The 23,331-nt window shown below is 33.0% G+C and overlaps 2 protein-coding genes across 4 annotated transcripts in view; one reads left to right on the top strand and one right to left on the bottom strand.

Moving 5' to 3' along the window:
* Nucleotides 1–1,112, top strand: part of LOC106664169 — a 173,562-nt gene extending 172,450 nt beyond the window's left edge. The window contains exons 5-6 of the mRNA XM_014389624.2: nucleotides 413–656; nucleotides 719–1,112. Of these exons, the coding sequence (XP_014245110.2) occupies nucleotides 413–656; nucleotides 719–801 (327 nt within the window). The 3' untranslated portion in view covers nucleotides 802–1,112. The remainder of the gene's footprint in view (nucleotides 1–412; nucleotides 657–718) is intronic.
* Nucleotides 1,113–2,119: 1,007 nt separating this feature from the next.
* LOC106664275 (sorting nexin-29-like) lies at nucleotides 2,120–22,897 on the bottom strand. 3 transcript variants are annotated; one of them, XM_014389856.2, is made up of 13 exons: nucleotides 22,451–22,897; nucleotides 17,910–18,193; nucleotides 15,136–15,261; nucleotides 14,378–14,523; nucleotides 14,184–14,317; nucleotides 12,370–12,481; nucleotides 12,268–12,310; nucleotides 11,817–11,979; nucleotides 11,641–11,755; nucleotides 8,109–8,324; nucleotides 7,905–8,045; nucleotides 7,695–7,843; nucleotides 2,120–2,785 (listed from the first exon to the last, which is right to left on the bottom strand). In XM_014389856.2, exons 1-12 carry the CDS (start codon nucleotides 22,687–22,689, stop codon nucleotides 7,700–7,702), a joined length of 1,863 nt encoding a protein of 620 aa, XP_014245342.1. In that variant the 5' UTR covers nucleotides 22,690–22,897; the 3' UTR covers nucleotides 2,120–2,785; nucleotides 7,695–7,699. The 3 variants fall into 3 exon arrangements, with proteins under 3 accessions (XP_014245342.1, XP_014245340.1, XP_014245337.1); XM_014389854.2 differs by having other exon boundaries at nucleotides 2,122–2,785; nucleotides 7,704–7,843; nucleotides 12,388–12,481; XM_014389851.2 differs by having other exon boundaries at nucleotides 2,123–2,785; nucleotides 7,704–7,843.
* Between the last annotated feature and the right edge of the window lie 434 nt (nucleotides 22,898–23,331).

Genomic DNA, 23,331 nt, shown 5'->3' with positions numbered 1-23,331 from the left:
AGAAATGCATAGCTAAGGAAGGACGACAAATGTAGTTTGCCGGCCCAAAAATAAAAAATAGTCCAAACATTAAAATGGTATTGCATATAATAAAAATAACCAGAATTAATGAGCTGTTACAAAACAGCAACAAATGATTCTAAAAGTAATTATTTATAGCTTGATTTTATAATCATCTTGCTCTGCCTAAATTGTTGATGGTTTTTTATGTAAGACATTTTTCAAGATTGTAAAGATGATAGCAAAATGATGAAGTGGGTTCAACAGACAAAACTCATGAGAATAGGACCAGACGATCAGTCAATCAAACCATAGATTCATCATTGCAGGCTAACAACCACTACCAAAACTAATTTTGATTACTTATCACACCAATTTAAATTAAATAATTTAATTCTTATGTTTGATTCAGGTTGCAAATAATGATTTGATTGGGCTTTCCTGGTATGTAAAAAGTGAACCTGCAGGACTTGAAAGTTCATTGCTTCAGCTACACACCCTTGCAGTACCAATGATGTTTCCAGAAGGGAGAATGCAGTTGGCATGCCTAGCCGCACAGTACACGTTGTACAAGCAGATGTCATATCTCACGCTTTACGAAGACACGCCACAACTTGCCCATGTACTTGGTGCGTCCCTCCCTCACGACCGGCCAGGCAAGTTGTCATCCTTTATGTCCTTTTCTTGTTGAATTTATCTTATTGTTATACAATTGCAGGCATAAAAAGCACAGCGAGCATAAAAAGAGAACCAGTCGTCCTTTTGAGCATAGTTGTAGCGACACTCCTAAGGCCAAGATAGTGGGCAAGTGTTATATCAGTGTTTAACTGCTGTGATAGAGTGTAAGATGTACCTTGCCAAACATTTTAACAACCTGCCCTCCCATGACTTTAAAGAAACTGTCGGTTTTTCTAGCAATAAAAGTGTAGAAATAGACGGCAATGTCAACGAGTATTTTAAAATTTACAAAATACTCCATTGTAGTACATTTATAAAATGTTAAACAATCTTTAAATGTTGTTATTAATTATACATTATGTGCCACAAACTATCAGTGTACCTAAATTAATGATAAATATAAGTTTTTTTTTATAAGACACTAATTTAATTAAATATAAAAGTTTATATCGTAATTTATGATTTAACAATTGTAAGAGAAATAAAAGTCTAATAATAAAATTAGTGTACAAATTTATTGTCATGAAAGTAATGATGTGATAATGTAAGAACTTATAATAATCAATAAGATTGATCTTTAATTGTTAAGATTTTAATAATAGCACTTTTGAAAAAAGGTAAAATGAGTAACCGGCCATCTAAATACGTCTGTTTGTAAATATGTATTTAAAAATATTTCTTCATCTTAAAAGGCAGGAAAATAGCAAAATACATGAATTAAAATTAAAAGGAGACTACAAAAAGATGTCTTTAAATCAACTCACCAGCCCTCATGATGTATTTAATAAAATCAATTATAGATATATGTATGTACATAGTACTTAATTTAACACTATTATAGTAACTGCATGAAAAAGAATCTCAAATACTATTAACGAATAAAGTGGCAAAAACCGTGAAAACTTTTATTATTAATTAATGACTGTGGAAGAAAAGGGAATACCTACATTAAAACAATAAAATACTCAAATCGTTTGTAAATAAAATTAGATATTGGTGTGACATTAACCCACAAATTTATAGTACATGTAAAATGTGCAACAACCTGATTTATTAGTTTGTAGTTAGTAGTTTATAGGTTTTGTTCGATTGCTCAACAGTTAAAGAGTTTGTGGTGAAATCAACATTTCTTTTGTTTGTTCAGGGGTACAGTGCTTGTTCCCCATTATAGACTAAATTTAAGTGTATTTTTAATAAAAATTCAAAACAAAAAAGTTGTGTTTTTATCACATTGCCAACATCTACATATATATCTATACAACAAAATTGTGTATTATAGTCAGCAAAGAACAGGAAAATATAAAAAATATTAACTGAATATTTTAAAATATATTTTTTTTAATACATTTTTTAATAATATCAATTTTAAACAAAAATTGTAAATTAATAATACATTATAACTGAGATAATTATTCTTATATAACAATAATGCAAAACATAAATTTTGATTATACAAAAAATATATTACATAAGGAAATTGAAATAATAATTTTTTTATAGTAATATCACACCTAGGCACTTTGTACATAACCTTAAATGCTGTTATTATTTATAGGCAGCTTCTATAATAAATCATTGTATAATTATTACTGATTACTTGAAAGGATTTTTTTTTTCAAGCTAGACAACTGTATATAATAATGGACACTTGACTAGGTTGGTCTGGTCAAAGTCATTTAACATATCTAATCACTAGATACAAGCTTATTCCAATAAAATGAATGCTGGTATCACAAGTATTTGTTTGGTCCTTAAGAATAAATGTATATACAATTTATCTCTAGTGCATTCTTGCATGTGTGGTACGGTGTTTGTTGTGTATTGGCTTGTGTCTGTGTTTATTCATTGTCTTTTTCTTGTGAGTGAATGTGTGTGTATTTTTAAACTAAACTAAAATATCCTAATTTGTTATTTAAATTTGAGCAATAGGCCACTATGATCATTTTGCTTATTGAAGGGTTATGTTTCTTACGTATATTATATGTAATAGAACCATCCAATAAAGCAATCAATTTTCCATCAAAGACCCGTGTATTGGGGGCTGTTCGAAGGTCGAGGTAAAGCAGGTCTTGCGCTACTTCTTGGTACAGGTGACTCAGTTGGTTCGCTTAAACAAATCAATTTTAATTAAGTTTAATGTGTCATTACAGTTTTTGATAAGCATAATTCAGATAAAATATGATATTGAGCCAGAATTGTAGTTACAAAAAGAAGACTAGATTTTTAATTCATACGACAGTTTTGAACTTCTTTCTTTTATTATCTTTTAAATTTAATTACGGTCAAGCATATTATTACAATTTGCACAATCTTGACAGTTTTGGACATGTTCTACATAAGATTTTTTACAAAATTAAAATAACAAAAAATATACATTAAAATTGAAAAAAAAAGAGCTGTTATATCTTAACTATTTGAGTGAGATAAAAATAAACAAATTATAGGCAAGCTACAAACACAGTCACACACACGCACGTGAGTATTTGCTTCATCTCATCATAATATGATGAGCTCTTCAAGATTAAAATTCAATTAAAACACAAAAAAACATTCATGCATATATACAAAAAATAGTATTGATGGAATTAAATACATGGTATGATTAAAGTACAAAAACACACCCATACTACAGAAATTAAAACATCACAGTGTAATATATAATGCATTTACATATAATATACAAAAATAAACATACATATAAATTTTAAAAAATCTAATTCAGAAAATCATGATTTATGAGTCTGGTAATTTTTTAAATTTAAAAGTTTCACTTAAACATTTAAATTTTCTGTTTGACTAAACAGAACGGACAGTGTAAAACTGTAATCTTTAAAACATATTGAGTTTTGAATATTTATATAAATCCAGAAAGAAAATCAAAATATGCTACATAAATTTAATCTGCATGTAATATCCAATTAAAAAATAAATAAATTCGACCCTTAAAAAATTCTATTTTTACTGCAGTTTTCTTATTATTCTTTAAATAAATGCTACGAATTTAACAAAGCACAAAAAGAAGAAATTATTTTTATTTCCTATTATGTTTAGGACAGTTTTGAAGGTAGATAAAAATTAATTTACTTGCATCATTTTGTGGCATCCTATGCCATCCTCAATGCAGTTTATTTTTTTATTATTATCCTATTTATTAATATTTTATTATTATTATTTAAAAAAACACTTTCACCCTCAGACGGTTTTAAACCACAAAGAATGTCTTTCTTGTTTTGTTATGCATATTTCCAAATTGTAAACATGGTATTATATTAAAGAATAAAGATATTGGTACTAGTATTAGTAGTAGTAACAAAAAAGAAATTTTGCATATAAAAAGAAAAAGATACGTCATCAATAACGAAGAAAAAAATAACAGATTTTTAAGGCTGCCTGTTTATAGAGGTTATATACCCACGTTCAAAAATGGCTTAAAAATAATGAATAAATAAAAGGAAAGAATCTATAAGGAAAGAAGAAGGATAATAAAAACAAGAATAAATAATTATTATTGTATTGTTATAAATAGGGAGTGGAGATTTTTATGTGTTTACATAAGTCAAATATTGACATATTACAACTTATCAATGATGTAAGACGTATGTAAGATCCAAGACGTTTTGAAGCAGTTCAAAATTTGTTAATGTTATATACACAGAGGCAAAAAAGTGGCCACCCTCATTTTGTAAGCAAATATAATTGCTATATATATAATTACTTGGAGATCGTGAGATGCGCTCTGGTGTGACGTAGGTTTTAGAAAAACATGTTCTTTATCATGCCAACATTTCGATCTTTAAATTCACTAATTTCGTGGTCCGCTTGACCAATTAATATATTACAATTAATTAAGGTTTTTAGTTGAGAGAAAAAGTCAATGGTACGAGCGGGATCGAACCCACGATCTTCGGCTAGATACACCGCTGCACTTGAGCTATCGTGACCTCGATCCACTCGGACACCAACTTCCTATCTCAACCTTTTTATCTCACCTAAAAACCTTAATTAATTGTAATTTTGATCTTTGTTGAGATCATCTTCATGGCCTGGGATTTATAAACATTGTTTGACTTTTACAAATACATGTAGGATGTGGAGAAAAAAATGAATTTATACAATGCTAGAAAATTTTAGATTAAAAAAATGAATTTATATAATGCTATAAAATTTTAGATTAAAAAAAGAATGAATTTATAGAATGCTATAAAATTTTGGATTAAAAAAATGAATTTATATAATGCTAGAAAATTTTAGATTAAAAAAAAAATTATACAATGTCAGAAAATTCGTACTCACTCAACATACTTTGATTGATTCTAAAATTTTCTAGCAATGTATAAATTTTTTTTTTATATAAATATATATATATATTTTTTAAAAATATTTTGAAAGAAAAATATAAGATTTTCCTGAATAAAAACTTAAACTGAGTAAACCAATTATTCTTAGTTCCTATAAATCTCTCTAAGGTTGAATAATTGAAGCCCGTTCCAAGAGTCACCAACGATCCTAGCTGTGTGAGGCCTGTACTGCCATGCGTAAAAATGAAAACACAGCCAATTAGTGGCATATAAGGAACAACTTCTGTTAACACATCTTCAATGTATCATGCAGCTGTTAGGGAACCCTCGATGAAGATCAAGTTTGTGCTACCTTCTGTACAAATGCCAGCCCAAACCACCACATCCATTGCTTCTCTGGAGTGAAAATGTTGAGGGGATATATCGTTCTTCGTCCTTCACCAAACCCTCTTTCGGCCATCAGAAGACCTCAAACAAAACTTTGAGTCATCCGAAAATAAGATTTTAATCCAATCTTGCTCAGACCAATTGATGTTATTTCTTGCAAATCTTAACCGAGCTGTTCTGTGCCTTGACAGAAGTTCTGGACCAGTGGGAGGCCTTCTCTGCACATAATCCATCTTCTTAAAGTCCTCACCTTACAGGGCGTAAACTGACATTAATATTTCTATTCTTCTCTCGACAGCGGTAGAATGTCTATTTCGGAGTACAGACGAAACAATAAAATGATCTCTCCGATCGACATGATGGATCTATGCTTTCTTCAGTAAACTCCTGTAACTTGGTAGCCATAGAAGACCCTTCGGACAATTGGTCTGGGAATGTTAAGCTCCCTGGCCACATATGTTTGACTTCTTCCCTCTTCCAACAATGCTATGCTATGCTAATCTAGCTGAATCTTTATCAGTTAAAACCATCACTAAAACAAATTTGAAACTTAAAAATGGTACGAACCGTAAAAAAATAATAATAATAAATTAATAAAATGAAGAGTTATTGTGAACTTAACCAAGAAATAAGGGCTAGGTTTGTGTCTCTCTAACTAAGCAAGCTAGATGTGTCAACCTCTCCCAGTTAATAATTTTTTCAGGACAATTAACTGAATAAATAAGAAATTGTAAGTACAATAGAAAACCGTTTATCCAGACTTGAAGAGACTGGGACTTGTCTGGATGATCGAAATTCTGGATAATCCGAAAATTTGTGATTTTTTAGTATCGTGTCATAAAGACGGAAAAAAAAACATACGAAAGTGAACACTTTTATTCATATATCAAGTTACATTTAAAGTAATAGATAGTTTTTATTAGTTTTATTTTTGTTTAAGTCCGGACAGCGTAAAAAATACCTAATAAAATATAGGTAATAAAAAAAAACCTTTTCGATGGAAGCCAACATGCAAATAACATGACAAAAACAATTTCTAGTATTTTAAAATCGGATACACCTTTTTTTATTTTTTAAATATATATATATATATTTTTTTTAAAACAAAAACAGGACTGTCGGCCCCTCCGGCCTCTTCGATTGTGTGACTAGTGGAAGGGCCTTGATTTGGTGGCCTTTACGAATTTCAAATGACAAATTAAAGGTCCCATAGTTGAATTATGAATTTTAAAAAATTAATAGACATACATTGAGAAATATGAAAAAATTATAAAAAATATTTTATCAAACGGGTCCGGATAAACGAGTTTCCACTGTAAATAGTACACAATATTTACATACTGAAAAAGACGCATTTATTACTAAGGAAACTAACAATTCAACAATAACTTAATTTTGTTGAGTAACACTATAACAAAATGAGAACAAACTTACAGACTAGATGAACCTTATCTTAAAATCTAAATAAACTTTAATTACAAACTAAACTTTCCTAGAACTAGTGTCCTTCTATGTTTCTTGATTCCAATGATGTTGAAAATCCCTACTTCTAAGAAAATGTGGAGCATCTCTAAAGTTGGGTGGGTTCACTGCCATCTTAGTCGATAAAGGAATTGATTATTTTCTAAAAGATCCGGACAGGACGCAGATATATCAGTCTTGTTTTTTGTTTTGTTTATTTTAAAATTGTCCTTTTTAATCATTCGAACTTTATTTTGTTTTTGTAACATTTTTCTCATTTTATATTTTACATTGCACATTTCACACAAAAATAAGTAAATATTTTGTCAAAAATAAAGAAATATTTTGACTTTGTTTAACACATAAAAATCCGCTCCCTACTTATAACTTTAAAAAATATCCCCCCTGACTTCATTAATCTTAAACCAATGTACAACTTCTTTTCAATTTCTGTACAGTTTGGTTTATTAGAGTATTACCATCACAAGGAGAAAAACGCAATTGTTGAAGCCGATAATACTACAATAAAGTAGAACGATAACATTTTTAAAAAATCAGACCAAAATTAAAGAAGTTAGGAGGAGAGGTGAACATCTTTATTAGGATACCCTGTTCAATATTATATTTAATAATAGTCATATTTTAGCAAGTATTTATGTAGTATAAATGTACATACGTTATACAATGCATACAAACTTCAAGTAAATTGGTTTCATTATTGTACGAATATATTACATGTTATACTAAGAGTTTAAAAAAATTAATTAAGTGTTTTTATGAAACACGCATTTTAAATAACGTCTCAAATATTTACATAAGTTTAGAATAAACTGGTCATGTAAATAAATGTATGTCAAAATGAAAACATACTTTTCTTACCCAAAAAACGGTGTCGTACTGATGAGAATGGTTTTGCTCGGGCAACTCGAAAGTTGTGGATTGTTGGCAATGATGTGATTGAGCAATCGCCTTAAATACTGTTGAAGCTTCAACCTTCTTTCCTCAACAAATTTAGCATCCTAAGTTGGTGGAAAAAAAAAATTACAAACAGTCAAAATCATGGCATAAGTTGTGACTTACTTTATTCCCTAGGGTCTTTTTCGGAGGAAACTGGAAAGCAGATATGATCGGGTATTGCTTCTTTGTCGTAGTGTGGAGGGTGTAAAATTGAGAATACCTCCTGTACACGTTCCATTCGTCCTGACCTATCCTCAAGTGAATCTGGGTCGTAAACATAAAATTAAATCTCATCTCGTAAAGTTTTACTGTTAACATTGTTTTCACCTGGTAAACATGATGTGGTTTTGGTGAGCCTTTGAGAAAAACAGAAGGGATCCAGAGGCTGATAATATGTGTGCTGACATCGATTTCCGTCGGACCTAGCGGGCCTCTCAAGGCCTCAAGTTCAAGGTACAACCGTCTTATCATCAATTCCTTAGTTACTATGTTCCTTTGAACTCTATCATTAAGCTCCATAAGTTCTCCATGCATTTCTGCAACCTGAAAAAGACATACCAACTATCATTTTCATTTGTCCAAAATCAAGCCGAATAAAAATCAATCTACAAATATGAAAATTTTTGTTTATTATTAATTTTATTTTTATGAAGTTTAATTGACTTTTTTCCACAGTTGCTGTTTCTAAGACTTCCTCATTCGAACAATGAAAATAAATGCACATTTGAGAATCTCGTTAAAGATCTCATTAATTGGGCCAGCAATATAGTGGACTGTATATTAAAAAACTATGACAAAAAAAATTAACTATAAAAAATTGCAGAAAATTATGCTCCCCCCAGGGAGGAACAGGGAAGGGTAGAAAAACTGAAATAAAAAATTGAATGGAATACCCAAACTAGAAGATTACCAACAATTCTATGATCCATTGTGACCAAACAAATGATGAGTGTTTTCACCCAATTAATCGCAATTTAAATTTAACAAGATTACAATAATTTAATACAAAACAGGATGAGAGCAATCATCAACTACAATTTAGTTGCATGCCACAAGTCAGATAGAATGCTCAATCCGACTAAATGCCAGATTGAAAGCTTGGAATCCAAATGTGTCATAAACAATTATTGTTCCACACATCTCCAAGCGAACGGGATAGATTCATTTTTTTAATTCACCAGGTAAGAAGTAACAAAACCATTACTGAAGATGGGAAAATACCAAAATGCGTTTGACAGGCCAAAACAGCAAGGAAAGGCAGACCAGGGTGACAGGGAATGACTAAATTATAGGTTCATCACCCCACATACCGCACAAAAGAAATCTCACAATTTAAAATCATTATAACTTCTTGAACCATTTTTTTTCCATTTTTATTATTAGAAGAAATTCAAGTTTAACCAATTACATAGGTTCTTCAAGTTATATATAAAATAATGAATAAATAAAGATATCAAAGGGAAAAGTTATCACATTTATAAATCAACATCACGATTTTAACTTTTTGTTTGGAATGAATTCACAGCACTTTCAGTTTGAGAAAAGCTTGAAGCAAACAGGGTTTGAACCTGTCCTTCACCTTTAGTCCCAGGCTGAAGTGAATGACCGTTTATGCGACCAAGGTTAGCGTGGAACTTTTGGAATTTGGTCATAATAAATTCTTTGATGGTAGGATAGTTTAATTATTGATGAAGTTGAGAATTTCTCATTTACCATGGGGCATCTACCACCACTCTGAGCATTTTGCTGCAGCTCTCTATACCTCACTCCCATATAAGATAGAGGAATATATATCGCCTGGAATAACAATGTGCAGAATTTTGTTTTTAGTTTGCTCTTTCTATTTAGCAATGGGTAGAGTTTCAGCTCACTAGCACATCCTTCAGCTACTTTTTTCTTTTTGTGTTTGCTCCAAGTAAGTCTCCTATCCTACTGGATGCCAAGATATTTTACAGCGTCTTTTTTATCGTTCTATGAGATGGTTTGATTGTTGATGATCAATTCAGAGGGGTCCTGGGGAAATTTTTAACTTCACATTTAGATGCATCTAAAGGTGGCCATTCACAATCGCTCCAAATGGAACCGCACCGAGCTGTACAGTTCCATTTGGAGTGCCTGAAATTTGAGCGGGCATTTACGACCGCTCCACAGCCAGTCGCTCCGATCATCAACAAGTGAATTAGTTTATCAAAATGGATGACGATCTCTTGTGCTACATTGTTGTTTGTTTATATATAAAAAGCAAAAAATTGAAGAAGAAATGGTGTAAGAAGTGGCTCCTGAACAAAAGCCGTAATACCCACATCATTTGATGAAAGATCTTTCCCTTGAACCCGCTGATGGAGGAACTTTTTAAGGATGGATGAAATGTCTTATTTATATTTACTCCAGCTTGTTACCCCCTTGATTAGAAAGCAAGAGACAGTCATGAGAGAAATCATCACTCCACATGAAAGGTTGGCAGCCACATTACGATTTCTCGCTACAGGGGTGAACTACCAAGTGAGAGCTGAAGTTCTCTACTACGATTTCTGCTCAGCACTTAGGGATTATCAAAACCACATCTCTCATTGCATTTGTATCCTTTGTTTGGAAAAGGTCGACCAACTGGTCGAGGGCCGAATTTCTTTTATTTCTACCGTGGTAATCATTGTCCACCACTTTCCATAAAAATAGTAGTTTTATATAATTCAATCACCTCAACAATAAAATCTCGATTGGATGCATTGCCAATAAAGAATAAACGTTGTTGACTTTTTGAAAATGTACGACGGAGATGTTTGCTCAGTGGCAGAACGATGGAGACTGCGCCAAAAAAACGCGGGTTTTCCCATTCACGAACGCGCCATGCTGTCATCACGCCGAAGATGTTTGGAGTGGCACGATGGAATTTGGACCAGTCGAATATTCAGCGCAGCCCGGCATGCCAGTTCAGGTTTGCCATTAACATGGTTTTTGGAACGGCGTCACTCCGTTTGAACTGCTGGGAGCTATCGTGAATGGCCACCTTGAGGTGATTTTCACCAACTGCACATTCTGCACACTGTCCTTAGCTGCCTATATATTATCATCTTTGTTCATGTCCCTAGCTGAGAACCTGTGTGATGAAGGTCACTTACATATATATTAAAAAGCATAGGTGAAAAGAGGAGTGACTGCTTTAATATACCTTATCTCTAAGGTATGATTGTTAATTTTAACATGGAACGACTTGTCAAGAAACGATGAAGAAGCAGTAATGGTCTAATAAAAGTTCCATATTTTTTAACTTGAATTTTTTGCCTCTGTCAAAAGCTTTCTCTGAGTCTAAAAATGCACAGATGGTGTGCTGATTAAGTTCAAATCTTTTTATGATATCTTCAGTAAGTTTGAAAAGCTGACATTGGGTTGAGTGGTTCAGTGTTAATCCAAACTGAGGAATGTTGTCTTGAACAGTTTCAGCCTGCTCTTTATGCACTTTTCAAAAATCTTTTCTGTGATGGGAAAGCAGACTGATTGGGCGATAGTTCTCAACTAAATTATTGCTTTTGTCTGGCTTTGGGAAAACTATCAATTCTACTATTTTTTCACGTTGAAGGGAAGTAACCATTTCTCAAGCAATCATTGAAAATTTGAACTAGGTTCATAATTCCTTTGATCAATATGTTTTTGAGGATTGCAGACACACCATTGTGCCCCTTGCATTTCCCTGGGTTCAGCTTTTTAATTAACTTCTAAGGGTGTTATGAAATCAGTGGCATCCAAATTAAGTCAGATAATTTTTAGAGAAATGATTTTAATACTGAGAAAAAATTAATATACCAAAGAGTCAGGTAAAGTGATGCAAAAAATATAATTATGTTCATTCTAATTAGACTACCTGAACAAGTTTCTGTTGATAAAGTTCTTCTCCTTGAAAATCCTGTCCATCTTGTTTTAACATCTGCACAGCACTTACATATTTCCTCAATTGATTTTTTAAAAGTTCATTTTCCCTGTTTACACAAAAGAGGTTAATTTACGTTATATAAAATTATACAGATTATTTTTTTTTACCTGTTGAGCTCTTGAATTCTCGTCTCAAGCTGATTTTCTTTATAAAGATGTTGAGCACTGAGTTGAGAGAGTTGGGCGTTTAATAAAATGTTTGCTTCCTGACATTGGTCCAGTTTAGCTTGTAGACTCTCAATGTCATCCTTCTCTTTCTCATTTGTATTCCCTGAATTCAAGATGTTATTAATTTCCTTTGTATAAACTAGTTTTTAACACTTCACACTCTACATTTAAAAAAATTATTCCAAGTTGAGATACTGAAGTTGGCCAACATTATTATTTTTTAACATACACTTTTTTTTTCCTTTTGTCTCTTTGAAAGTTTTAATATTATTCGGCTTATATAACAATGATGATGGAGATAAAAATAGATAGACATTTTGAAATAGAAACATTATCTCATTGATATCAACTTAAATATTTATATTATATATATTATCTTATATTTAATTACCTATCTCTATGTTACCTAGTGCAGAGCCAGTTGACTCCGCTTCCTGTAACAAAATAAATATTTCAGGTTGTTTTATGACAATTTTACTTCAGAAAGTCTTACTTCAGAAAAGCTAGGTACCGATATTGAGTCTTCCGATGACGGTGCTTCCTCTAATGGCCTCACTGGTATCAATTCTCCAATATTTGCATTATTAACAGGCCGTAGACCAGAACTACAGTGAACATAATTGATCTTAGCTACATAACTGAAAAGTGAAAGGCTCTTTCTAGGACTAACATGATTATTCTACTTTACAATATTTTTTTGGATAAAACATCTGGGAAAAAATACAAGTACATTTTTTTGTAGAGAGGAGGTATTGAAGTTTTATATACACAGTTTTACATGAAAATGAATATGAAATGTGTCGTTATTGGGCTGTCCATAAAATGCAGGTTTTCATGTTTTCTTTCAATTATTCCACTATATAATAAAGTGTTTACATTTAACAGATTACTCTTTTATGCAAATGTCAACAACTAAAATGCTTGTATACCTCAACAGCATTTCCTTACTTGGGAATAATTCTTCGTCTTTACTAAGATGTGTGCGTGTGATTCTCGTGTGGAATGGTGCCCAAACAGCCAGAAACATTAATAAAGTCTGGGCCGATGGCAGTGAGAGGGACAGCACTGTTCAGAGATGCTTTAAAAAATTTCGTGAGGGAGACCTTTAGCCTAAAAGACAAAGATAGTCGTGGAAAGATTTCTTCCCTAGATGATGATGTTTTGCGAGCTTTGGTCAAAGAAAATCACAGAACTGGTCAAGAACTTGCAGAGAATCTTTCAGTTAGCAAATCAACCATCAGCCATAAACCTTAAGGCAATTGGAAATGTGAAAAAGCTCAAAATTGAGTTACTCATGCAATAAACGACCACAAAAAAAATGAAGTTTGTGCAATGCTTCTTTGCAGAAACAGAAACCTTTTAGAATTGTTACTCGTGTTGAAAAGTGGATTCTCTTTGATAACACCAGGCGTTCTAGACAGTGGCTCAACAAAGGAGAACTAGCACCGCACTTTCCAAAGCCCCCAGCTCATCAAAAAAAGGTGACTATTGGTGGGCTTCTTTTGGGTCGATTTACAGCTTCTTGAATCCTGGTGAAACAATCAATGGTGAAATGTATTGCTCTCAAATTGAAGCAATTCACCAGAAATTGGCATTACTGAAACCATGTTTGGTCAATCAGAAAAGGCCGATTCTGTTACACGACAATGCTCGACACCAGACACATATGACAACACAAAAGAGATTCTGCCTTGCCCTCCCTATTCTCCAGACCTCTCGCTTCTGACTACCTTTTTTTAGACACCTGGACAATGTTTTACAACATAAAAAATTTATTGATCAAAAGTCTTTAGAAAATTAGACTTAAAATTCTATTCAAAGAGTATAGCGAAGTGGTATCATATTGAGAGTGATTGAAGGTATTTTATTTAACAAAAAATGTTTAAAATCATTTATTTAATTGTTTTTATTTTATAACCATAAACCTACATTATTTTCTGAACAACCCAATATTTTATTATTAATAAGCTAAACACACACACAAAATAAATAAATAAAATAATAATAATAAAAAGACCAAAAGAGCCATAAATATAGTTTCTATTATGCTACATTTTAGTGTGCAGTTTTTGGTAAACATGAAAATAATGTTAAAAGCAGATAACAAAAAGAATTTTAAAAATCTTTTTTTTAAATAATAAAAAAACAAATCCCGTAATATTTTAACTAAATAATTATAGTACTAAATAGAAAAAGTCTAAGAATATCTCTGAAATATCAAGTGATATCATCACTCTTGATTATATTTGCAGAGTAAAACTTGGGAATTTATTTGTTTTGTTTTTTACGACGAAGCGAGCTACTGACCTCGATTGTGATGTGGACGAATCGTCGTATTTAACTTCATTATCACTATTTGAATTTGAAAGATCTAAATCACAGAGAGCCCCTGTAGCTTCTTCGGCACATTCGATTTCCCCCAGACCTGGGATCTCACAATCCTAAAAATGACAATTATCAGTAAGTAAACAATCGTGCACTGATAAAATAATGCAACTCACGACAGAAGGTAAGTCACTGACGACGGATGAAGGAATGAAAGTAGTTATCTGAGTTTCGTTTGAAACAGGGTCAGTTAACACCTCTTCATCTCCAAACGAGATAATTTGTGAAGGTGCTTTTTTACCGTCTTTCCGTTTTTTAACAGCTTAAAAAAAACATGAGATTGGCATCATATTTTTTTAAATATTAATAATTGAATTAAGCAAACAATAAATCAAAATGTATAATTGATCGGTTGTCAAGGGGAACATTAATAAACGAAGCCCATTGAGTACCTATTATTTATTCCATTATGAATTTCCTTCTCCCAAATAAAAACAAAATCATGAAATTAATTAAATTAAGTAAATAGATTTTTTAAGTTTAATTTAATTACAAAATAACTTTAACATCACAATACAAAAATTTAATTTAATTTTAACTAGTTGATTTGTGACATATTTTAGTTGTTTTGACAACTTTTATCACCATTCATGACAACATTTAATCAAATGAATTGCTCATAGTTTAAGATTGTACATTTATATTAACTCCTTAAACTCTGCATATAATTTATTAACAGACCATAGGCCAGATCTACCATGAACATAAAAACAGAAATTATTTTGATTTAAATAAAATTAAAAGCACCAACTTGTTTTATTTGATAATTAAAAGTGACCCAATATGCTGGTTGTGTATAACACATATATAGCTGTACAGGTAAATAAATTAACTTAAAAAAAAAAATTAAATTAAAAATGCATCTGATAATTACCAGGGGGTGGTTCTTCAAGTACTTTCTCATTAATGGAGACAGCACTGTTTTCATAAGGATCAGAGCAGCTTATATGGTTCAATTCAGGCTTATCGATGCTGAGTGCAAATAAAATTGAGCTCAGACCTGAAAATTAATTAATTTTAAAATTAATTAATCAGCTTAATTTTAATGTTTTGGCTAGGTATAAAGATGACAAATTTGGATATGAACTGAATATTTTGCCTAAAATAATATTGTTACTACTTTATTAACAAACAAACAAAAATATATCCATTATATTTCGTGGTCCAACTGACCAAATAACTTCTTTCAATTAATTAATCTTTATGTAAGGTCTTGGTCGAAATGAAAAAGTGTCATGAGCGGGATTCGAACCCACGACCTTCGGCTCAATACGCCATTGCTCTAACCACTTGAGAGTTCTACAACTCCGCACTCTCCAGATCTGGCCCTATCTTGCTATCATCTTTTCTTAACAACGGACAATCGTATGCATAATCGGGAGTTCAATAATTGCCAGCAGCTGGAAAATGAGCTAAATTTATATTTTAAGTTTGGACCCAAACTTTTATTAGAAGGGTATAACTGGGAAACTCACTCGTTGGGAGAAGATTAACTAATCAATTAAATGAATTTTAATTAACTATTATTAACTATTAAACCCTTTAAGCCCACAAAAACATTTCTGGTTACTTGGTAATAAAGTTGAATGTGCTACGTTTAGGAAAACACTGAAATATGTTTTCGATAAGTGATTGATGCTAGAGATGTTGAACTTTAGATTCAGGTTTTGTAAGTATTAATGCTTAAAATGCCACTTTTCATAAACACACAGTGTAATATATTAATGTTCTAACAATTGCGTCAATTTTTCAGAAAAGTATAGTTCTAAATGACTGACATTAGTAATTTCAATTGTGTATGTTTTATCAATGAAATATTATTTTTTTAAAACTTCAAACAACATATTTGATGCCTGCTAAAATGCTTACAAATTGATTCTCCTTTCTACTGGTTTTTTTTTTTTTTTTTTTTTTTTTTTTTTTAAACAAATCTTTACACATAACGTTAAAGCTGAAATGACATTTATATTATTCTTCCGGAAAAATAACAGAAAAATTTGTGATTTAAAAAAAAAATCAATGCATCAGATTCCTGCTCAATTACGATAACATGAGCTCCATCATATTTTTACATGTAATAGTAAAGTAAAGTAATAGAAAATCATCTTTACAAAGTTTTAAAAAAACATTTCTGTTTTATATACTTTTTTATTTAATGATTATTTAGAGATCATGAGATGCAGACTGGTGTGATGTAAGTTTAGAAAAACATTTTCTTTATCGTGCCAACGTTTCAATCTTTATTGAGATCATCTTCAGGCCCTGGGATTTATAAACATTGTTTAAATTTTACAAATACATGTAAGATGTGAATATGAATTTATACTGGCTACCCACCATTTTGAACACTAACGTAATTTCTATTTCAACAGTCCAAAAATATTAAACACAGAACAAAGCAAACATCAACTTAACTTTTTAGATAAACTCAGCATCAATTACAGAACAGACACACATAAACTCAGCCGCAGCTACACTAATATCACAAATCAAATTTAATATCAATAACATAGATACAAGAGTACCCCATCGACCCCAATTAGATTAGTTTGTTATTGTGTGCAGGACAATAGAGGAATATTAAGTACTCCATCTACTAAGCAGAATGAATGCAACAGGTGTGAATGTATTTACTTGTGTGAGTGTGTTTTGAGTGCATTGTGTATTTCGCAAGCGCTCAGGGCTGAAATGACCAGCTGTCACATGCCCCATAAAAAAAAAAAATAAATAAATAAAAAAGCCCTGGATCCCCAAGGGATGTGGACTTTTCCATAGGCGACACTGTAAATGGTTTTTATCCACATCCCAGAAAAAGGGCTCCATAATGTCTCAAAATATATCAAAAGTAAACGAGACGACTAGGGAAGCCCCTGTTCGGTGGCAGCAGTCGTGCTTGCGTTTGGTGGCCTCCCATCTTTTACTCAAAACTGTAAATAACCATTAGGGTTGATCAAAATCAAACATAAACAAACAAAAAACATTAATATCTCTCACACTCTCAACCCGACACACAACAGTGACACATCTACACAGAAAATACACACTTTGAGAGATACTTCAATTAAACTTAAAATTTCTATACAGTGTACAACATTGTGTAAATTTATATCTTCGTATCTCTTATTTATTCAAATAATTTATACGATGTTTATAAATCCCAGGCCCTGAAGATGTTCTCAATAAAGAACAAAACGTTGGCATGATAAGGAAAATATTTTTTTAAACTTACATCACAACAGACTGCATCCCACAATCTCTAAATAATCATTAATTAACGGTCGCTAAATTCTACACATATTTATTTAATGTATTTTATTTTTGGGCTTCCTGATGATTTCAGGAGTTATAATTATATATGTTCATTGTCTTATGTAGAATCCGTATTATTCCATAGTCAAGACTTAAGAGCTAAGGCTAATTGGCAACGAAAGCACAACAAAATCAAAACCCAATGTTGACTACATTTAAGATAATTTTTAGGTAAGAATTCCAAAAATAAGCTAATTGCTTTTAAATATTTGTGCTTCATATTAATCGAAATATAATCAATGTATTACAGCAATTTACTCAATAAATCAGCGTCCTAATCAAACAAAGTAAACATATTTGGAAACTGGATGTAACAGGTTTTTATTTAAACCGTCATACCCGCAGCCTTATTTAGGAGGATGCTGTTCAATTCCTGATCACAGACGAATGCCCACTCCTCATAATATGTTTTGAGAGAGGGGCTGGCGATGAAAGCCTTCATGTACCTTTCCAGGGACCTCTCGTTTATCGCTGACCTAATCCACGCCCTGTACCTGCCCCTGTCCGTCCAGACCTGGTGCAGCAATTCGTACCTCTCCCTTTCATGGCTTGTAAGCAGTCCTTGAACGACGTCCCAAACTGTGATCTTCGTAGTGCTTCCTCTCATTAGGTCAGTCACTTGCCTGTTTAAAAACAATAATAATAATAATAATAATTGAATGCCTGCTAATGTTTGAATAAAAGTTGTGCGTGCAAGATTTCTTTTTTCAGAGGTTTTTGAGGTTGCCGGAGCGGAAAAATGAAATGGAAGAAAATACAAATTGCGGGGGAATAAACTGCAATGCCCAAAATCGCAATTTACATAAGAAAAATAGCTCCCTCCAAAACAAAAAAAAAGAAGATAAAGATAAAGAAATGTTATTGTGTTTTGTTTCTTATTATTGTTTGTAGAATTAGTTTATGTATCATATTTGAATGGAAGAATAAAAGGATAAGGATGAGCCAATACTCATGCTGAGACTGTTGCTAGTCTGACTCCATTATTATTATTAGCCATACAAGCCTACGGGGAATTTTTAAATTATGGAACAAAAATTCACAATTCTAATTAAAAAAAGAAACAGAAATAAATTTTATAATTTTATTAAATTTTATGCAATTTAAAATGGGAATTTTGTATACATTTGGCCTTCCGAATTAAGAATTTTAAAAAGAAAAATTAAAGCTTGGATGGCAATAGGATAAATTAGATTACGAGTGAATGTTTGGAGTCAGAGCTTTATATCACTCAGAAGAGATTTAGCTAACCTAAGATAGAAGGTTTGGATGTTAGGGCGTGAAATGACCTTAGCCGTTAAAACGCCCTTAAAAATTAATAATAATAATTATAATAAAAATTTAAAAGTTGTTTAAACTGTTCTTTTTTTAACAGCCTTGATCAAGTCTTTAGTTTGGTTTTCTATGATCAACTTGGTCTGTGTACCCTGACAATCGAGTACTCATACTTTAGTGAGTAGCATTTATGTAGGAAAAAATGTATGTAAGAATAAGAGAATTTGAATTTTTTTTCTTTGTAACTTGAAAATGACCGAACTATCAAAAAACCTGGAAATTGGTTCAGAGGATAGAATGGGTGACTAAAATCAACTTTACAATCAATGGTGTTGGTGGTTGCAACAGTAAGGCGGTAACATGGTGCTCATCACTGGAAAGTAATAAAAAATAAATAAATAAAAACACCCCGAGGTCTCATATAATACCATAGTTGAAATACCCATAAAAAAATTCAAAAAATCAAAATTACATCAGACTAGGTGATTCTCACTTTATATTACTATTATTTCCTAATAACAAAATACTATTAAATTTACATGTTAATTTGTCTGGACCACCCTGATCTGTGTGGCACTGAGATGTCATTTATATGTCAATATGTCATTCAATTACATTTGGCCTTCTTCAATGGTTGAGTCTGTGTGTTGTCCTTTGTGTTTGTACTTTTATGATAAAAGTAAAACTTTGTAGACTTGTTCAATGATTTTCAGTACACTAGAATAAAAACCTATTTTTTATGTGCATGTGTTTGTGAGTGTGTGTGTTTAATTTAAATTTCAGCTTAACTTAATACCACAACACTCACTATTAGTTTTCTTTAGAAGTATATAATCTTATAATTCCCATGCTTTTAACTTTCCTTTAATTACCTGGTTTAAATAATTAATGTTTTACTGTAATAATAGTTATTTGTATCCTGTACATGAATTATACCCCTTACAAATTATTCTAATGGTACAAAAATCCCAGGCAAAACATTAACACTACTGCCAATATTGCACCAGAGGACATGTTGTGAGAAGGTAGCCAATGCTGGCACTCAGTTTGTTATCGTGTTCAGGCGAGAAGGTCACAAGCCCATCGTAGTTTGGGGCGACATGCAAGGTTCTTGAGATGGGAAGAAGTGGAGAGGGCTTGAACAGTAGGGTTAGGATGGGTTGAAAGAGCCTACTGTAACAAATCGGTACCACACTTTTACACTATACTGTTTAGACATCTCTTGGAATTCTCCACTCAATCATGGAAGCGACATTCATCGCCTAAGCTGCCCTAAAGGGTTTCATGATAGTGTACTGGGTGAAAGTATCATTGATTGTAATACCTTTCAACCGCCTCAGTGTTTTGAATATTCCAAGTACCCTGGCTAATGGGCCATCATGGAATTCTCTTAGGATTTATTTTTGGGAGGATTTCAGCACTATATATCTCTTCTCTTGAAACTTGAGGAAGAGACAGCGGATCAGTTCCTTGATGGAGGAAATGTTCAGATCATTGTGGATAGTGAGATTGAAGACATAATAAGGAGTTTGGAGAATTCTGAGAACTTTTGATTGGAAAGCTTTGATACAGTGGATGTTGGATGGCTTGGCAGTACCCCATAGTTCAGCTCCATACATCACAATAGGTCAAAGTAATGTTTTGTATACAGTTTGTTCTTTACTCTCATGTTTAATTTCGGTCCTATAAGTCTTTCTAGTTGTCCAAATCACAAGCTTAATTCTTATAGCTTGTGTTTTGTGTAAGCATTTCACATCAGTCTACTAACTAAGTATTTTACTTGTGTATTCCACTGTCTGCAGTTGTTTATTGCTGTTGTATAGAAATGGGCATTCAAGGAAGGGAATTAAGAGGCTGATAGGTATTCTGACGGGCCACTGCCCACTGAGAAGACACCTCTTCGTAATGGGTATCCTACCAGATCCCTTTTGCAGCTTCTGCGAAATAAAAGAAGAAACAGCAAAGCACTACCTCGCAGAATGTGATAGGAATGCTAGGTCTAGATTTGAAATCTTTGAAGGAGAGGACATCACCAAATCACTCCCCGAGATAAAATGGTCCAAAATCATGGGATTTGTGAACAAGTCCAAGAGGTTTATGACACGTGAGCCGACCAAGTCCCGGACCTTTTAGGGATGGGGTACGAGTCTACCCAGGCATTTAACCCCTCGCGTCTTAGTCACCCACCCTGCATAATATATATATATAGATATGGGCATGGCTGTTTGTTTAGCGGGAAGGTAATTTAGGTGTATTTAGGTCTCTTTCAGATGGGGTGGCTAGTTGATTCAACTATTTGAACAGATGGGACCTTGACGGAGTGTAACCAAGTAGCAAAATATTTGGGAATCGCCCCAACCCCTTCACACGCAGTCAACTTGTCCGCCCAGGCGGATGGCCAGCAGGCACAAGTGCCGCTCACGTTCTCAACCCCACTAGGTTGACTCTACACAAAAGACACTGCTCGACATTTGTCCTTCACACCAGTCACTAGTTCAGTCAACTGAGTTCACCACAGAAAGTGTTGCAATTGCAAGTTTCAATGCAGAGCAGTTCATTGAAGAAATTCGTATTAGTCCTGTGATATGGGACATGAGGTGAAAGGAGTAAAGCGACAAAAATAAAAGAAGCGATGCTTGAAGGGAAGTAGCACAACACAATTGCATAGAAAGCATCCGTTTTCCAATTTTATAACAACAGATAAACTCACACTTTTCTTTACTAAGTTTCCTCCTTTTTGCTTCTCTTTTTGCAGAAGAGCAAGCACAAGAAGTGCTCTTGCTTCCTCGGGTTCTAACATTGTAGTGACCTCCTGTTAGGAAGAGAGGTTGATTCCACAAGTTACCTGGTGTGAAACTAGCAAAGAAAGAGTCTTCACACGACAGTAAACTAGTTGAGAGTCAACCAGGCAACTTAGTTGAATCAACCAAACTGCCTCATCTGAAAGAGGCTAGTTCAACTTCATTTTCCATGTTTTGCACCCTTCTTCAATGAGCTCAAGAGATGTTCCTTGTAGTTAGAATAGGAATGGAGATGGGAGAAAAAATGTAGTCATAGGATGAAGATGGTGTTGGGATCAGTATTATAAATTGTGTGATGGGACCAAGAATCCCTTGTTGGACGCCAGCCTGGATCGGTCTGACTTCGGAAAACTCATTGCCATCTCTCTGTAGTAATATTTGGTTTAGGATTTTAGGATTTGGTAATAAGTGGGTAGTAACACTAGTTTGGAAAGAACTCATGGGTTCCCCACCCTGTCAAAAGCTAAAATAATTAAAATGAAACCATTATATTTAGTGGTTTGATTGACCAAATTACTTCTTTCAATAAATTATTCTTTGTAAGGTTTTTGATTGAGGCGAAAAATTAGCGAGCAGGATTCGAACCCATGACCTTCAGCTCTATACACCATTGCTCTAACCACTTGTCACAATAGCTTAAGTGGTTATATCAGTTCTGTCTGATGTTTTTTTTTTTTTTTTGGGGTTGGTATTTGACATCTGACAGATGAATACAGTGAGGATGGATCGAGCTACAACTCTACAAGGCTCATCACTGATCGCGTATCATAATTTATCTGTTGTTTTTTAAAATGCTGTCGATGTTACCTGATGGCTGATGACTTCTTATCGATGTTCTTAAGACCATGAGAGAGGACCTGCTCCCATGTAGAGCACAAAGAGCTGACATAGGGGTCCAACTCAGTCGCCAGCTCGGTCCTGCCTCCGAACCTCTTCTGGCAATTTTTGACCGCTGCCAGGAGCTGTTGCTGAAGCCTGGCCCGTTCCGAAGCGCGGTCCTCAGGACTTTCCTCTGACGGCACCATCACGAGGGAGGCTGTCCTCATCAACGCCTTGCTGCGAATGTCACATTTTACAGGCCGCGAGGGCCTCGCTCTCAGGCAAGACGAGAACAACGGAAAAAGGACGGAACCATTGGACAAATGAGGAAACTGAGAGGATTTCGGGGAAAAAATGTCAAAACACAAACATGAATGAGGATGAGACTTTGAGTCTATTTTGCAACCTCCCAAGTCCCAAGGAAACTGATTACAGCTACCGTTTTTGGGGGGGGCTGGTTATCGTAAATGTCACCTTATCAGCAAATTCACATTTCCTTAAAATGCATATAACTTTAATCAAAAAACTCAAAACATGCAAAATAAAATAAAAATAAAAATGCCAGAGACATAATTTGACCCCCATTAACCCATAAGATACACTCTAAGTACAATTAAAAAATCTTAATACTCTTAAATAATTAAATGTCATTCAAATTGGAATTTATATGACAGATTGTTAACAAAAATTTCTTATAAATTACAAAGCAAAAATGTGTGATTTTAAAAACTGGTTACATACTGGTAACGGGTATGAAAAATGAGGAAAATTAGTTCATAATGTTATGAAAACAGTTCAGTTTTTCATTCGCTGATTACCCTTTTGTGGTAACATTTTGACAATTGGGTTAGCCACAAATCGGACTTTAA

The sequence above is a fragment of the Cimex lectularius genome, unplaced genomic scaffold (genome assembly GCF_000648675.2).
Source record: "Cimex lectularius strain Harlan isolate CLEC.00 unplaced genomic scaffold, Clec_2.1 scaffold50, whole genome shotgun sequence".
NCBI lineage: Eukaryota > Metazoa > Arthropoda > Insecta > Hemiptera > Cimicidae > Cimex > Cimex lectularius.
Note: the sequence above shows the minus strand (reverse complement) of the source record. Positions and strands in the feature narration are given on the sequence as shown.

Excerpts from the sequence above, each read along its gene's own strand:
- LOC106664275 (XM_014389851.2), bottom strand. The coding sequence starts at position 22,689 with ATGAGGACAGCCTCCCTCGTGATGGTGCCGTCAGAGGAAAGTCCTGAG. Across the intron at positions 11,756-11,816 it reads AGAATTCAAGAGCTCAACAG|GGAAAATGAACTTTTAAAAA; the intron begins GTAAAAAAAAAT and ends TTGTGTAAACAG. Across the intron at positions 8,325-11,640 it reads ATCAACAGAAACTTGTTCAG|GTTGCAGAAATGCATGGAGA; the intron begins GTAGTCTAATTA and ends TGTCTTTTTCAG.